The sequence below is a fragment of the Pongo pygmaeus genome, chromosome X, assembly GCF_028885625.2.
Source record: "Pongo pygmaeus isolate AG05252 chromosome X, NHGRI_mPonPyg2-v2.0_pri, whole genome shotgun sequence".
In the NCBI taxonomy this organism is placed as follows: domain Eukaryota; kingdom Metazoa; phylum Chordata; class Mammalia; order Primates; family Hominidae; genus Pongo; species Pongo pygmaeus.
In genome coordinates this window covers 49,159,250-49,175,685 of record NC_072396.2, presented here as the reverse complement: position 1 = coordinate 49,175,685, position 16,436 = coordinate 49,159,250, and the positions used below count along the sequence as shown (strand labels likewise).

Here is a 16,436-nt window from a genome sequence, read left to right as displayed (position 1 = left end):
ACAGAGTGAGATCCTCTCTCGAAAAAACACAAAAGAGTAATGCATCATTGGGCAGAGTGGGTCACGCCTGTAATCCCAGCACTTTGGGAGACTGAGGCCAGTGGATCACGAGGTCAGGAGATGGTGACCATCCTGGCTAACATAGTGAAACCCCGTATCTACTAAAAATACAAAAATTAGCTGGGCATGGTGGCACGTGCCTGTATTCCACAATCTTCCAGCCACCCTTTCTTGCACCTGTCTTGTGGGCTGGGGGACCCAACTTATGGATTCCATCTTCCCAGGGAGAAAGAAAAATCAAATCCTTCAGTATCTCTTTTAGGGTATCCTCTGCTGTATTTACATGGAGGATAAGGCACTCGATATCTAGTAGCCGAATGTTACATTTGTGTAATACGGAGCTATGTTGGGATAAAATAGAATTTGTTTCCTCTGAGACACAGGTAGAGGTACGTCCACACTGACCTGGGTGGCAGCCACCTCTTCCTGCAGTGCCAGGCAGGGCATGCTCACAGATCTGGGGAACCTCTGTTGCTCCTGGAGCCCCACAACCTCCTTACTAGCACCCTCTCCCTCTGGTGGCTGTGACAGCCCACACTTGGTCTTGGGTATCCCCTGCTTCTTTGCTTGCCCCTCTTCTCCCCACGCTGCACATCTCTGTCTCCCACTGTCCCCACTACGTCCACGATTGCCTCTCCCTCCCGGCACTCTCCATCTCTAAGGGCTCCTTGTCTTGGAAAATGAACCCACAGCCTCTACCTTGCGACTGGGGACAGAACCCGGAACTTGTTCAATTCTCCCTCCCTCCCTCCACCACACACACATTTCCTCCTTAATGTTTCTGAAGTCAGTGAGCTCCAAACTCAGCCCCTCCTGCACCTGCCAGCTGTAGGACCTGTGACAAGATGCCTACCATCTGCCTGGGACTCCTTCTCTTATCTATCATATAGGCATAACGATGGTAGTTTCCTCCTTCCAAGGCTGGGGAGAAGCAAGAGGCCAAGGTGATGGGCTATGGACAGTCAAAACAGCTCCCATCCTGCCTCCACCTGGGGCTGGTGTTTCAAGTCCATTGCTTGTGAATGGAGCTTTAATGCCTCCATTCACACACAAATGTTTTATTCTAAAATAGACTCCCCTCTGCTCTTCCCTTCCCCACAACTCTTTCCCCTCTGCACCGGGCAGTGGTACCTGTGAGAAAGAACTGTCCCATTCCCAAATCATCGTCCCCACCCCAGCCCCCAGGCCCTTGGTTGGTGAGACCCTTGATGGGCAGTCTCACGCTTCTGTCCAGGGGACTTTCCCACCGCTGATCCCCTGCATGGAGACTAAGTGGACTCTTGTATTCCCTGTCCATCACAGGGTCTACAGCGCACGCATCTTCCTCATTCCTCCATGTTCCCCAGATGGCGATTTCATCTGTGTCTCCTCCCACATACTCCCAAATGGACCTCCCAGCCCTAGAACACGAAAATCGTTCAGAGAGCGAAGGCCAAGATGCCCAACCACCTGCTGCAGAATCCTGCTCCAGGACTGAAGTATATAGTCTCTATCAAAATAAAAACTGGAGGCCAGGTGTGGTGGCTCACGCCTGTAATCACAACACTTTAGGAGGCCAAGGTGGGAGGATCGCTTGAGCCCAGGAGTTCAAGGCTGCATTGAGCTATGATCATGCCACTGCACTCCAGCCTGGACAGAGCAAGACCCCCATCTCTAGAAGAAACAAACAAACAAACAAACCCAACAACTGGAAACATCCTCCTCTAGAACGGTGGTCAGGAACATCTGTCTGCCTTGTTCCCTGATGTCTCTCCAGCACCTAGAACAGCGCTCAGCACAAGGACGCACTCCTTAGGGTTTTGTTGAATAAATGACTCCTTTGACACAGCAATTCCACTTCTAAGAATCTTTCCTAAAGAAACATTCACACACGTGCACAGAGCTGTGTGCACAATAATGAGAGGAGCAAACAACTGGGGAATGTTTGCAAAGGTTTATTAAATGTCAGTAACTGATACAGGGGAATCGGATGAGAGGAGTACTTGCTGAACAGGAAACGGAGTCGGGGGGGGCTTGACCAGGACGCATGGCAATGGGGAAAAGCAGATGGGAGATGCTTATAGTGGTACTTGGTGTGAGTGTGTGTGTGTGTGTGTGTGCACGCATGTGTGGTGTGTAAATGGAGAGGAAAAAATCTGATATTAAACACTCAGAACTGCCCTCAGTCGTCACATCTGGGGAGACAGGAGGGTAGTGCTGTTCTATGCAGAGAATACCTGACTATACTTGTTTTTTAAGTAGATGCATGGATACACAAACCGAAATATGCGTTAAGTATGTCTTGCTCATCAATGAAAAGGATAATATCTAACAGAATGACACAGTGTAAAAAAATACAACGTAAACGCTAACACCGAACTCTTGGCACACTAAGAAAAATGACGCTCAACTTTTCACTGTTGTGAACACTTGCTTTCGCTTGCTATACACCTGATGACGAGGGGTCCGCAGCCATGCCCATGTTCGTGAAAGGTCACCACGTTCTGCTTCTCATCATGGGCATGTGTCATATCCCCGAAGCTGAGGCAAGAAGAGAGAAGGAAAGCAAGTGGCAGTGAGTTCCCACTGCCCAATAACTCAATCTCAACTCCTCCTGACCTGCAGACCCTGCACACTCTGATTCTGCCCTATCTCAGGACCTGCACACGCCTTCCACGGTTCCTTGAAGTGAATCCTCTGCTCATGCCACAGTGACTTCCTCACCTGGTTTATCCATTCCTAGGCTAGAGGAAGGTGTGGCCCACATATCAGGGCTGACCTGGGGTTTGGGAACGCACAGCATCCGGGGTAGGGAGGATCCCTGGATATACAGGGCAGGGAGTAGAAAGAGCATGGGAAATCTCATCATTCAGCCTCAATGCTGTACCCTAGAAAATTATGAGAAGGGAATGATTGGGGTACAATTGACAAGATGGGATACCAGTACCATAACAGAATAGCACATCTGCAGGGATGTGGGGGGTGAGCCGAAGGTTCACTTACGGAGTTACTCGTCATCTTCCTCAGGGTCGCTGATCTCTTCATAAATCACCAGCTGCTTTCTCTCACGCAGTCTGTGGGTCCAGGCATGTTTCCTCCTTTTGGATCCTATGATGGGGAAGAGTTGGAAGATGAGGGTTGGGTAGGTTGGAGAGTGTTAGGCTCTGTTTTCTCAAAAGCAGGAGATGCCTCCCCCCTCGCAAGTGCCCATGGGCCTTCTTTATCCAGTTTTCCCCTTCTCTGGCTTAGAGAGGCTGAGACCTTAGACCCACACCAATACAGGCCAAATGGCAATTAAAGTTTTAGCTTCTGGCTCCTTCCGTTGTCGGGTTTAGATTCCCAAAATCTTCACTTATGGAAACATTCACCCATACCTCCTTTCATTCTGCAAGTATTCGTTAAGGGCACACAGGCATACCTCGTTTTATTGCACCTCATTTTCATAGTGCTTCGCAGATACTGCATTTTTTTTTTAGAAATTCTCACCAATTTTACACTTTTCCATTATTATTATATCTGTTATGGTGATTTGTGATCAGTGAGCTTTGATGTTATTATTGCAATTGTTTTTGTTGTTTTTTAATATTTTAAAATAATTTCTGTTCTTTATTTTGTGGGTACACAGTAGGTGTATATACTTATGGGGTACGTGAGATGTTTTGATACAGGCATGCAAATGCGTAATAATCACATCATGGAAAATAGGGTATCCATCCCCCCAAACATTTATCCTTGTGTTACAAACAATCCAATTACACTCTTTTAGTTATTTTTAAATGTATGATTACGTTATTATTGACTATAGTCACCCTGTTCTGTGTAAATGTTTTGGGGGTACTAAGAACTGCGCCCACAGAAGATGATGAATGTAATCGATCAATGTTGTGTGTGTTCTGACTGCTCCACCGATGAGGTCTTCCCTGCCTCTCTTCCTTTTCTTGGGCCTCCCTATTTCCTGAGACACAGCAATACTGAAATTAGAACAATGAACAACCCTACAATGGCCACTAAGTGTTCAAATGAAAGGAAGAGGCGCATGTCTCTCACTTTAAATCAGAAGCTAGAAATGGCTAAGCTTAGTGAGGAAGACCTGCTGAAAGCCAAGACAGGCTGAAAGCTAGGCCTCTTGCACCAAACAGCCAAGCTGTGAATGCAAAGGAAAAGTTCTTGAAGGAAATAATAGTATATACTGCAAAGGAAAAGTTCTTGAAGAAAATAATAATACTAATACTCCAGTGAACGCAAGAATAAGAAAGCAAAACTGCCTTACTGCTGAAATGAGAGAGTTGGAGTGATCAGGATAGAACATGAAACCAGCCACAACATTCCCTTAAGCCAAAGTCTAATTCAGAGCAAGACCCAAACTCTCTTCCAGTCCATGAAAGCCGAGAGAGGTGAAGAAGCTGCAGAGGAAACGTGTGAAACTAGCAGAGGTTGGTTTGTGAGGTTTAAGGAAAGAAGCTGTCTCCATAACATAAAAGTGCAAGGTGTAGCAGCAAACCCTGATGGAGAAGCTGCAGCAAGTTATCCAGAAGATCTAGCTAAGATCACTGATGAAGGTGGCTACACTATACAATAGATTTTCAGTATAGATTAAATAGCCTTCTATTGGAAGCAGATGCCAACTAAAACTTTCATAGCTAGAGAGGACTGACTCCAACTTTGAAAGAAGTTCTACTGTGGGTAAAATGCTATCCAATAGCATCACATACTACAGAGAAATCTTTCATGAAAGGGAGAGCTAATCGATGTGGCAAATTTCACTGTTGTGTTCTTTTAAGAAACTGCCACAGCCACTCCATCCTTCAGCAACCACCACCTTGATCTGCCAGCAGCCATCAACACCGAGGCAAGACCCTCCACCAGTAAAAAGAGCGTGACTCACTGAAGTCTCAGAAGATCGTTAGCATTTTTTTAAAATGAATTATTTTAAAATTAAGGTAGGTACATTTTAGACATAACGCTATTGCACACTTAGTAGACTACACTGTAGTGTAAACATAATGTTTTTATGCACTGCAAAACAAACAAAAAACAATGTGTGTGACTCACTTTATTGCAGTGGTGTGGAACTGAAACTGCAATATCTCTGAAGTACACCTGTATTGGGTATCAGGCATTGAGCTGAGTAAGATATGATCCCAGGTTATCACAGATAGAATCGCCTGAACACCGTTCATGTCATCAGCCTTTCCAGACTAAATTTAATGCCTCCAAACAATCTATGAACTATGATTCTTTATTTCCATCTTATGGACTGGGAATCTGGAACTGAGAAACTTTGGAAGACTTGCCCCAAGTCACATGGTTTTTAAATATGGATGACATCTCCAGTCTGTGTCTCTGGAAGTCATGTCTGACATCTCATCTGGAGCTGGGCGAGCTCCTCAGCCCAGCCTGGACCCAGGCTTGTCTGGGATCCATGCCACACACCCAGTCCACACACCTGAACATAGCCAGGGAAGCCAGAGGGGTTGTTCCCAAATCGTATCCTCTTACCAGATCTCTCGTGAATCTTCTCAGAGCTACTTGCTTTTCCCGGGGGGCACAGCTGTTTCCCATCGTTCTGTGAGCCAGATGCTTCTGGCACTCCCTTCAAGTCATTTCCTTCCTCTGCTGGCTTCTCGGGCATGATCTTTATAATATGAAGGTCACAGATAAACAGTATCAGTGACATTTCTACAGTGCTTTAGAGCTTACAAAGTGTCTTCACATGCATTACCTTAATCAATGTTCTCAACAACGCTGGGAGAGTTACACTTGCCTAAATTAGGAGAAACCTGGGAAGTTAGAAGCGAAAGGAATGGCCTAAATGAATGGGGTTTCCAGGGCTAGAATGCTTATCTTCACACTCTTTTAACATTCGTGCAAACAGCAGAAATCTCCATGTAATTGAGAGTATGGTATACAGAAGTTTTGGAGACTAGCATTCTAAGAATTCACAAGGTCTACAAAAGGAAAAGCTTCTATAAAATACAAGGGATCCCAACATAAGCTTGTAGACAGCTGCTGAGAGAGTAAATGTAAAGACATAGAGAGGGGACAAAACACTGCTGGGAAAGATGGTGTGGGGAGATGAATACAGGGAAGAGAGAGGGAAAGAAATGGTTTGCTGAAATTAATCTAGACATCAAAGAAAGCAGTACCAGATATGACATACCACCCTACTGAGGCACCAACATTGAATGTGGAATTCAGTGAGGTGGTGCCCATAACAATTCTGGTTGCATTGGGATGTGTCACTGACCAACAATCTTAAGCTATCAGTTTTCGTTTTGTTTTGTTTTGAGACGGAGTCTCGCTCTGTCGCCAGGCTAGAGTGCAGTGGTGCGATCTCTGCTCACTGCAATCTCCCCCTTCCCGGTTCAAGCGATTCCCCTGCCTCAGCCTCCCGAGTAGCTGGGACTACAGGCAGGCACTACAACGCCCCGCTAAGTTTTGTATTTTTAGTAGAGACGAGGTTTCACCATGTTGGCCAGGATGGTCTCGATCTCTTGACCTCGTGATCTGCCCACCTCGGCCTCCCAAAGTGCTGGGATTACAGTCGTGAGCCACCACGCCCTCGGCCTTAAGGTACCCTTAAGGTACATTTTACTCAGCTTCCTCACTTATGAAATAGTGAACAACACATGTAAAATAGGCTAAGGGAAATTCCTCTCTGAGCTTGTAAACACTGTTTAAATGTAATAATAATAACAATTAATACCTTTCTGGAGCTTGCTTTGAATTTGGTCTCCACACTGGCAACCCAGCTCCCAGATCCCTTTACCCTCTAAACCAGAGTTGAATCTGCACTTGTGGGATCACTCATTCAGGGGCCTCCGAGAGATCTTCTGGGCTGGGACTGGGGCTTCCCAGATGCCCCAGGTCCAGACAAGGCCCTCAAGGATCTCACAGTATGGAGGGGCCAACAGTCAAAGCGATTCCTAAGCCATGTGAGTGGCCCCGGTAACAGAGCAGAGGCCAGCTGGTCCTTCCTGTTGTGAGAGTGGGTGTCTCAACGGAAGCACCAGGAGGCCCTATGGGGTGAAGCCCTAGTGAGTAACATCTGAACTTCATAAACAAATGCAAACGTGAATGAGGTTTAAATGGCTTGGAGCTCTGGATTAGACTACCACTGCCACTGCGCCTCAGGAAAATTCTTTAACATCTCTGTACCCTGATAGCCTCATTTTATTATTATGTTGCTGATAACTGTGATCTAAAACATGAACTATGATTCTTTACTTTCATTTCATGGACCAGGAATCTGGAGCTCAGAGAACTTAGAAGATTTGCGCCAAGTCACATGGCTTTTATATGGATGACAACCAAAGTGTGTGACTTGTTATTCTTTGGAGAGAATAACAGAAACAACGTCATAGAGGTCTTCTTATGGATTAAATTAATTAATCCATGTGAACTGCTTAAAATAGTATCTGGCATCACTATGAAAACAAAAGAAGTATTAAGGATCACAACTGTTAGTATTATCAAGCCGTCGATGCTACATCTGGTGTTGTGATAGACATGGGGAGAAGGAGGCAGTGAGGACATTTTTGATATTCTCCCGCTCTTACCAGTGTTCACATCCGTGGAGGGACAAAGGTTCTCTGGTCCTTTAGATTTGAGAGATACTCACCTTCGGGATGGTTCTCTGGAGCCTGCCAAAAGTCATCTGAGGATGTTCAACTGAAAGAGAATACATCAGAATTTTTCTTTGTTGGTAAAGATTTCCAAACCCTAGAGAGACTTCTGTAGCATCAGGGCATTCTGCAGCAGAGGGTTATGAGTCCACTGATTGTTGAGGAGTTATTTGAGATTTGCTTCTGAATTATGTTTACTCATGGTTGGTTCACTTATCTGTGGCATCAATTCAGAATTTTCCATCTCATAGTTTATCAAATGGGGGTTAAACCCCATCACAGTCTCATCTTATTCCATTACGTATCTTTTACTTTTTCCCAAATAATTAAATTGATTGGTTGGGAATCTGAACTGTACCCACTCAAGATGTGCAACAACTAAAAATCACTGTACACTTCAAATGGGTGAATCTTATGGTATGTCAATTAAGCTGTTAAATGTGTGATGAACCATGGATGATTTAGTCCAGTGGCTCTGAAATATTTTCAGTATAAAGACACTCCTTTAAAGTCAAAAGCTTGGCAGATACTCAAGCACTGGCTTTTCAGACCTCTTGTAGTGATTGTGGGAGATTGTAGAATCTGGCCTGTTTGTTGGGGAGTAATAGGTCTGTTGGAGACAGTTTGGACATTCTGACCTTGTCTTATGATTGTATTGTCAGAGCAGAAGAGCCGGGAAACACATATGACCCCTTTATATTCCTGAATTGCACAAAGCTGTCTACCCAAGAACCTGTCTTTTTTTCACCCCATGTTATCTCTGCTCACTGACAAGTGGGAAAGCTCTCTTTGTGTTGGATGAGGGATCACTCTTTCAAACTCACTTCCAAGCTCATCACGGAGAATCGGGGTTGTTTGGGAATGAGAAGACTATTTGGTTTTAATAAAATATAGAGAAACAGCGATCTTTATTACACAATGTGTTCATCACCCTCACTCCTGAGATACCTATCCAATACCTACATGCTGTTAATGAAACAAACTCTGGAAGTTTTTGGCGGCTCTACGCTTTTAACATTTTCTTTTTGTTTTTCACTTTTAACATTTTCTTAACTGTCCTTTGATTCATTAACAGTGTTTAGGAAGAACAACATGTCCTTTAAAAAAGAAATATTTCAAACACACAGAAAAGTATAGGGAATAATATTGAGTTCAGTTGCATCTCAACATTACCCCACGACTATGTTAGATCTGATTTATTTATTCAGAATATTAGAAATACTAGAAACGGCCGGGTGCAGTAGCTCACACCTGTAATCCCAGCACTTTGGGAGGCTGAGGTGGGTGGAATACCCGAGGTCAGGAGTTTGAGAACAGCCTGGACAACCTGGTGAAACCCCGTCTCCACTAAAAATACAAAAATTAGGTGGGCATGGTGGCGGGCGCCTGTAATCCCATCTACTCAGGAGGCTGAAGCAGGAGAATCGCTTGAGCCCGGGAGGCAGAGGTTGTACGTGGGCTGAGACTGTGCCATCGCACTCCAGCCTGGGCGACAAGAGCAAATCTCCAGTTCAAAACAAAAACAAAAACAAAACGAAACACACTATCAACAAGTCATGACTGAAGCTGTCTGTGCAGCACTCACCAATCCCTGCCCCCGCTCCTTCTCCATTTACAGCCAGTCTTCTCAATTTGATGGCTTTTTATTCGCATTCATGTTTTCATGCATTTACCATTTACTTATTATCCATAAAAATACGTATTCTTGTTTTGCGTGTTTTAAAATTTTATGAATGGCCTCTGTAGTTAACTTTCTGTGTGCAATTTTTTTTTTTTTCACTCAGCCCTGATGTGTATGAGGGAACAAATGCCTGAGGATCTTTTCCACATAGCTGAGCTGAAAAGCAGTTGGGCTTGAGGAGACCCTTTCCAGTCCCTTCCCGTCTACTCACCCTCATTCCCACGGTTATGGTCATTATCAGAATCATTCCTCTGAGAGTCTGTGGCCCGTTCATTACGCATGAAAGGTGGGAGGGTGACGTTGAAACCTAGAAAGAAGCAAAATGTTTATTCCTTAAGGGACAAACTTAGGCCTGGCACAGTGGCTCATGTCTGTCGTACCAGCACTTTGGGAGGCTGAGGCGGGAGGATTGCTTGAGGCCAGGAGTTCAAGAAGAGCCTGGGTAACACAGAGAGACCCCCACATCTACAAAATATAAAATAAAATTAGTTGGGCATGGTGGCATGTGCCTGTAGCCTCAGCTACTCCATAGGCTGGGCAGGAGGATTGCTTGAGCCCAGGAGTTCGAGGCTGCATTGAGCTATGATTGCACTACTGCACTCTAGCCTAGGTGACAGAGTGAGACTCTGACTCCAAAAGAGAGAGAGAGAGAGAGACAGAGAGAGACAAGACCAGAGGAGGAAGGGAGGGTGGGAGGTGTGCTGCGATGCCACAGAGACAGTTGGGCTCATCAGAACAGACGCCTATGGGAGAGAAACGTGCAGGATCCAGGTACGAGCTCCACTGTGGCCAGTCCCTGCCCTCAGCCCTGACAGGATACAGAAGAGCAGAGCACCCAGAAGCTGCCTTGCCATTTTTCCCTGCACAAAAGGAAAACGTGGGGTACTTTCTGCAGTCTAAGAAGTAGCCTAGGCAGGAAAAGGGATGCTCATGTGTCCCCAGACTTGTCTGTTCCTAGAACTTTCTGTTACCTAGTTTAGTCATGGCCTCATACTTTCTCTTCACATGCACACAGCTGATTTTCTCCGAGTATTTCATCTTTTCCCACTCTTCCTTAGAGAAGTATTTGGCAATATCACCGAAGGCCTAGGAAAAAAGAAAGAAATTCTGGCAGTGACTCAGCTAGGCATGTCTGCCATTCAGCTGGAGCCGCTTCCTGTGTGCTGGATCTGGGAAGTGGGGATGATAATCCGTCCTGGTTGATGCCATGGCTAACTGACAGAACATGGGGACCTTCCCTAGCTTCTCCCCTGCCACACAGTAGGGCTTCAATGATGCTGGCTGGCTCTCTTCTCACCTTGCAGAATGGAGTGAGAGTTATCAAATGTAGAGCAAAGTCACAGACTTGTCTCCAGGGATACTAGGTGTTGACAGAGCGAGGGTGGGAGGCTCCCAAGGATCTAGATCTCCCTCGAGACCCTGCTCCTTGTCCCCAGTACCTCTGTCCTCCCCTCCTTAGAAACCTGGTCACCCTACTCTGTCCCCTGGATCACTGCTCTGCCCCCTCCAGGTCACCTCACCTTGCTTCTCTTCTCTGATGCTTTATCATCATCCCTGGGTCTCTTTGCAAAGGTGTCGTCTCTGTTCATGGCACCAGGAGCAGTCTGACCTGCAAGAGAAACAGCCTGAGTCTTTCCAGTCCTGGGGAGGGAGAAATCTGTGAAGGCCGGCCACACTCAGTCACCTGGAATCAGGTGTTGCATTTCTGCATCCGGGGCTTATCTGTCCGTGAGTAAGGACATGGGGAGAAGTCAGATGAAAACAGGGAGCCAGGGGCCTCTGGGAGAAGTATTGATTGGGGATGACAAGTTTCCTATGGACATAGCAGCCTTGAGTCTTTGGGAGGGGGTTGGCTAATGTTGTTAGCAGTTTCCCTGGAGCTAGGCTTACCCTGAAAGACGTACAGACCCTTGTTGGGGAGGCAGGGACATGACTGTGTAATTTTATTGAGTGGGGGCGTTCTGACACCCCCACTCAATAAATAAAGGGAGGGAAGTGAGTCCCAGAGATAACATGGTCTCTCTGGTGATGGATATGATCAGGCAGAGGGATGGGGGGTTCTGTTCTGTTGATGAGAAATGAGCACGGCCAATATGAACGGATTTAGAGGCTATTACTGGGTTATTTGTAAATTATTAGAAGGAAGAGAACTAGAATCTCCAAGACTACAAGAGCCCGTCATCACTTAGAGAGAATGTGGAGCATTTCAAGTTGCAGCAATCGGCCAGGCATAGTGGCTCATGCCTGTAATCCCAGCATTTTGGGGGGCCGAGGCATGCAGATCGCTTGAGCCCAGGAGGTCGAGACCAGCCTGGGAAACATAGCAACACCGCCATCTGTACAAAAAAAAAAAAAAACCCACAAAAAAAATTAGCTGGGGATGGTGGCGAAGGCCTGTAACATCTCAGCACTTTAGCAGGCCAAGGGGGGGCGGATCGCTTGAGCCCACGAGGTCGATACCAGCCTAGCCAACCTAGCGAAACCCTCTACTAAAAAAAAAAAAAATTAAATAAAAAATATCGTGGGGGCAGGGTGGTGTGCGCCTGTAGTCCCGAGGCCGAGGCAAGAGGATCTCCTGAGCCCAGGAGGTCCAGGCCAGCCTGGCCAACATAGCAAAACCCCATTTCTACTAACAACAATAACAACAAAAAAATAGCACGGGCAAGGTGGCTCCTGCCTGTAGTTCCCAGGCCGAGGTGGGAGGATCGCTTGAGTCCAGGAGGTCAAGACCAGCCCGGCCAACATAGCAAAGCCCCGTCTCTACTAAAAACAAAAACAACAAACAAACAAACAAAAAAACAAAAAACTAGCAGGGATGGAATGGCACACACCTGTAGTCCTGAGGCCAAGGTGGGTGGATCCCTTGAGCCCAGGAGGTTGAGGCCAGCCTGGCCAACGTAGTGAAACCCGGCTTCTAATTTAAAAAAAAAAAAAAAATCGTGGGCAGGTTGGTGCACTTCTGTAGTCCCAGGGCCGAGGCGGAAGGATTGCTTAAGCCCAGGTGGTCGAGGCCAGCCTGGCCAACATAGCAAAACCGTCTGTACTAAAAAAATAAAAAATAAAAAATATTAGTGGGGTCGGGGTGGTGCGTGCCTGTAGTCCTGAGGCCGAGGTGGGAGCATTGCTTGAGCCCAGGCAGTTGAGGCCAGCCTGGTCAACATGGCGGTTACTGTCTCTACTAAGAAAAATAAAAAATAAAAAAAATTAGTGAGGGCGGGGTGGTGCGTGCCCCTAGTCCCGAGGTCGAGGCGGGAGGATTGCTTGAGCCCCCGGTCTCTACTAAAATACAAAAATAAAAAAAAATTTCTAGGGGTTGGATGACGCAGGCCTGTAGACCCGAGGCTGAGGTGAGAGGATCCTCCAAGATGATCGTCCTGAAAGGCATTAGTTGTCTTTCAGTCCTCAAGATTTTCAGAACCCCAAGCACTTGAGGGCCCTACAGAGGCTTCCTCCTTTTCTATCTGCCCCCATTAGCCCATCTAGGGTGCCCCTTCAAGAGAACCTACCTCAGAAACAAAGCAGTGGTGGCGAGATCGGCAGCAGTTGGTGACAAAGTGTGGCTGGAGGAGGAGAACATATTCTGCAATGTCACTGCCCCAGGATGATGGACCAATCAGGGCAGTTAGTGAACTCCATCTGGCCAATCAGAAGTCAGAACAGTAGGCGGGAGGCGCGAAGCTGATGTGGGGTCTATCAGTTGAGGCTCCAGGGACAGAACCTTCTCAAAGTGGGGCAGAGACTCTGATTTTCCCACCTAAAGCATCCCCTGGGATTGGCTACTCCAAGTTCAGAGTACGCATGCTCTGATATTCTCTTTAGCTTCTTCCAAAATCAGAGTACGCATGTGCTGATTTTCTCTTTCCATTTTTTCCTATCCCTCCCCACCCCGCCCCCCGCAGTGCATTTGTTATCCAGTTTTAATAAGTAGTGTATATGAAGCAGGTCGTCATCTCAACTCCTTCCTGTCAGTTTCTAACTTTTTCAGGTATGGGATTTTTCCTAGGAACTCTGTAGTAACGTCAGAAATTTGGGCCGGGCGCGGTGGCTCATGCTTATAGTCCCAGCACATTGGGAGGCCACAGCTGGTGGATCGTTTGAACCCGGGAGGCAGAGGTTGCAGTGAGCCACAATCACGCCACTGCACCCCAGCCTGGACAACAGAGCGATACCCTGTCTCTTATCTCTACAAAAAATAAATAAAATTAGCGAGGTGGGGTGGTGTGCCTGTAGTCCCAGTTACTCAGGAGACTGAGGATCGCTTGAGCCCAGGAGTACGAGGTTGCAGTGACCATGATCCAGCCACTGCTGCCTACCTTGGCCACAGAGCGAGATCTTGTCAGAAAAAAAAAAAAGAGAGAGAGAGAGAGAGAAAGAAAGAAAAATTTCAATGAGCCAGTCCCAGTGGCTCATGCCTGTAATCCCAACACTTTGAGAGGCTGAGGCAGGAGGTGGAAGGATCACTTGAGGACAGAAGTTCCAGAACAATCTGGGGTGCATAGTGAGACCCCCAGCTCTATAAAAAATTTTTTATAAAGAAATTCAAACTAAAAAAACCAAAAACAAACTTCTATATATGTTTTTTTCTAGAAGACCAAAGAACCAGAAATATATTTTACCCATTGATATTAATAATGTTTATCGTAATAGTATTAAAAAGAGTATGTAATTAGGGCCCACTGTGTTCATCAGGGAGCTCATAAGTCAATTTGTCTAAGAAATTTCCCCTACCCCCTTCCCTAGTACCTCCAACATGTCCCCGTTCCTCTCTGGGCTTTCCATCTACAGCCCTGATCTCTCTAAGATCCTCCCAGGATGACAGCAAGCTCTCTTAGGGCAGGGACAGGGCAATGGCCCTTTAGCCCAGCCCAAAGCCCTTTATGTGCATCTTCCCATTAGTTTTCACAACCTTCTCTTGAGTTAAATACTATTATCATCCCCAGTGTGCAGATGTTGAGACTGAGGCTCAGAGAATTAAGCAGTCTGCTCAAGGTCACATAGTCAGTGGGTGACAGAGCTGGGATTCACCCCCAAGATGAATTGAGTCCAAAGTCTGTGCTTTTATTTACGTATTTATTTATTTTTAATTAAAATAATTTTTTAAGAGATGGGGTCTTGCTATGTTGTCCCTGCTGATCTGGAAGGAACTCCTGGCCTCAAGCAATCCTCCTGCCTTGGCTTCCCACAACACTGGGATTACAGGAGTGAACCACCCCACGCCCGGCCTCAAAGTCTGTGCTTTTAATTACTCTTCTATATTGCCTCGACTATTTGTTGAATGAATGAATGCATCTTACAACGGCAAAGGTTCTTTAATATAATTTACATGACTCCTTACAATCACCCCAAATTCCCTCTGGCTGCTGAAACAAATTACCACAAACTTTGTGGCATAAACAACATCAATTTATTCTCTCACAATTCTGGAGCCCAGAAATCTGAAATCAGTTTCACTGAGTTGCAATCAAGTTGTCGGCAGGGCTGTACACCTCTAGAGGCTCTAGGAGAGAACCTGTTCCTTGCCTCTTCCAGCTTCCCGTGATTGCCAGCATTTCTTGGCTTGTGGCTTGATCTGGGTTGGCTCTGTGTCCCCACCCAAATCTCATCTCGAATTGTCTTCATTTGTTTTCTGTTACTGTAATTGAATACCACAAACTGGGTAATTTATAAAGGATAGAAGTTTATTTGGTATACAGTTCTAGAGGCTAGGAGTCCAAGAGCATGGCGCTGGCATCTGGTGAGGGTTGTGCCACGGTGGAACGATGAAAGGCAAAAGCAAGTGCAGGAGACAGACAGAGAAAATGTGGCTAAGCTCCCTTTTATAACAAACCCAGTCTCGTGATAACTAATCCACTCTTATGATAATGGCATTAATCACTTCCTGACAGCCCCACCTCTTAATATTGTTAAACAATGGCAATTAAGTTTCAACACATGTTTTGGTGGGGACATTCAAACCATGGCAGTCATACTGCCTTCTTCTCTTCTGTCTGTGTCAGATCTCCCTGCCTCAATCTGATAAGGACATTCATTATTACATTTAGGGCCCACCCAGATAATCCAGGAGAATCTCCCCATCTCAGGATCTTTAACATAATCACTTTTTTTTTTCTGAGACTGAGTCTGGCTCTGTCGCCCAGGCTGGAGTGCAGTGGCATGATCTCAGCTCACTGCAACCTCTGCCTCCTGGGTTCAAGCAATTCTCTGCCTCAGGCTCCTGAGTAGCTGGGATTACAGGTGCCCGCCACCATGCCCAGCTAATTTTTGTATTTTTAGTAGAGACGAGGTTTCACCATACTGGCCAGGCTGGTCTTGAACTCCTGACCTCGTGACCCACCCACCTCGGCCTCCCAAAGTGCTGGGATTACAGGCATGAGCCACCACACCTGGCCAAAATAATCACTTTTTTTGTTGTAAGCTAACACTCACAGGTTCGAGGGGTTACCATGTAGCTATCTTTTGGAGGGGCGTTGTTCAGTCTACCACAGCCTGCCCTCTGGCCCCCAAGGATTCACATCTCTCCCACATGCAAAATACATGCACCCCATCCCCAAATCCTCAAATGTCTCAAACTGTGCAACATTAGCTGAAGTCCATCTTATCCATATAAGATCAGCTCAAAAGTACCAAGTCTCCTCATCTAAAACCGATATGGATGAGACTCTGGTTATGAAACATCCTGGGGCAAAATTCTCCTGCTGTGAACTTGTGACACTGGAAAACAAGTTATCTGTTCCAAAAATACAGTGGCGGGACAGGTGTAGGATAATAGTTACAGATATTTCCATTTCAAATGAGAGAAAATGGAAGAAAGGAAGGAGTCACTGCTTCCAACCATTTTGAAATCTAGCAGGACAAATTCCACTTGGTTTCAAGGACTCAGAATAATCCTCTGTAGCTTGAAGCTCTCCCCTCTGGTCCCATAGCCCTCCTCTCAGAATGTATGTCACAGTGATTCACACCCTTAGACCAGCAGGTCCTTTTGTATCTTTCCCAGATAATATCATTTCTATTACCGGCTATGGCTAAGCATAGTGGAAGAGCTCCTTGAGTCACGTGCCTAAACTCTTCAGCACTAGCAAACACGGCCACAT

The 16,436-nt window shown here is 46.1% G+C and overlaps 1 protein-coding gene across 2 annotated transcripts; it reads right to left on the bottom strand.

Moving 5' to 3' along the window:
- Positions 1–1,978: 1,978 nt before the first annotated feature.
- LOC129025295 (putative protein SSX6) lies at positions 1,979–13,127 on the bottom strand. 2 transcript variants are annotated; one of them, XM_054473051.1, is made up of 9 exons: positions 12,852–12,932; positions 12,177–12,388; positions 10,866–10,954; positions 10,317–10,431; positions 9,557–9,652; positions 7,661–7,710; positions 5,539–5,674; positions 3,043–3,147; positions 1,979–2,580 (listed from the first exon to the last, which is right to left on the bottom strand). In XM_054473051.1, the coding sequence occupies exons 3-8, from the start codon at positions 10,932–10,934 to the stop codon at positions 3,047–3,049; spliced, it is 567 nt and encodes a 188-aa protein (XP_054329026.1). In that variant the 5' UTR covers positions 10,935–10,954; positions 12,177–12,388; positions 12,852–12,932; the 3' UTR covers positions 1,979–2,580; positions 3,043–3,046. The 2 variants fall into 2 exon arrangements, with proteins under 2 accessions (XP_054329026.1, XP_054329025.1); XM_054473050.1 differs by lacking the exon at positions 12,177–12,388 and having other exon boundaries at positions 12,852–13,127.
- Positions 13,128–16,436: the final 3,309 nt, after the last annotated feature.

Coding starts and splice junctions, on each gene's coding strand:
- LOC129025295 (XM_054473050.1), bottom strand. CDS start 10,934: ATGAACAGAGACGACACCTTTGCAAAGAGACCCAGGGATGATGATAAA. Junction 7,711..9,556: donor CCATAACCGTGGGAATGAGG/GTGAGTAGACGG, acceptor ATTCTCTTTCAG/TTGAACATCCTCAGATGACT. Junction 5,675..7,660: donor TCCAGAGAACCATCCCGAAG/GTGAGTATCTCT, acceptor CATATTATAAAG/ATCATGCCCGAGAAGCCAGC.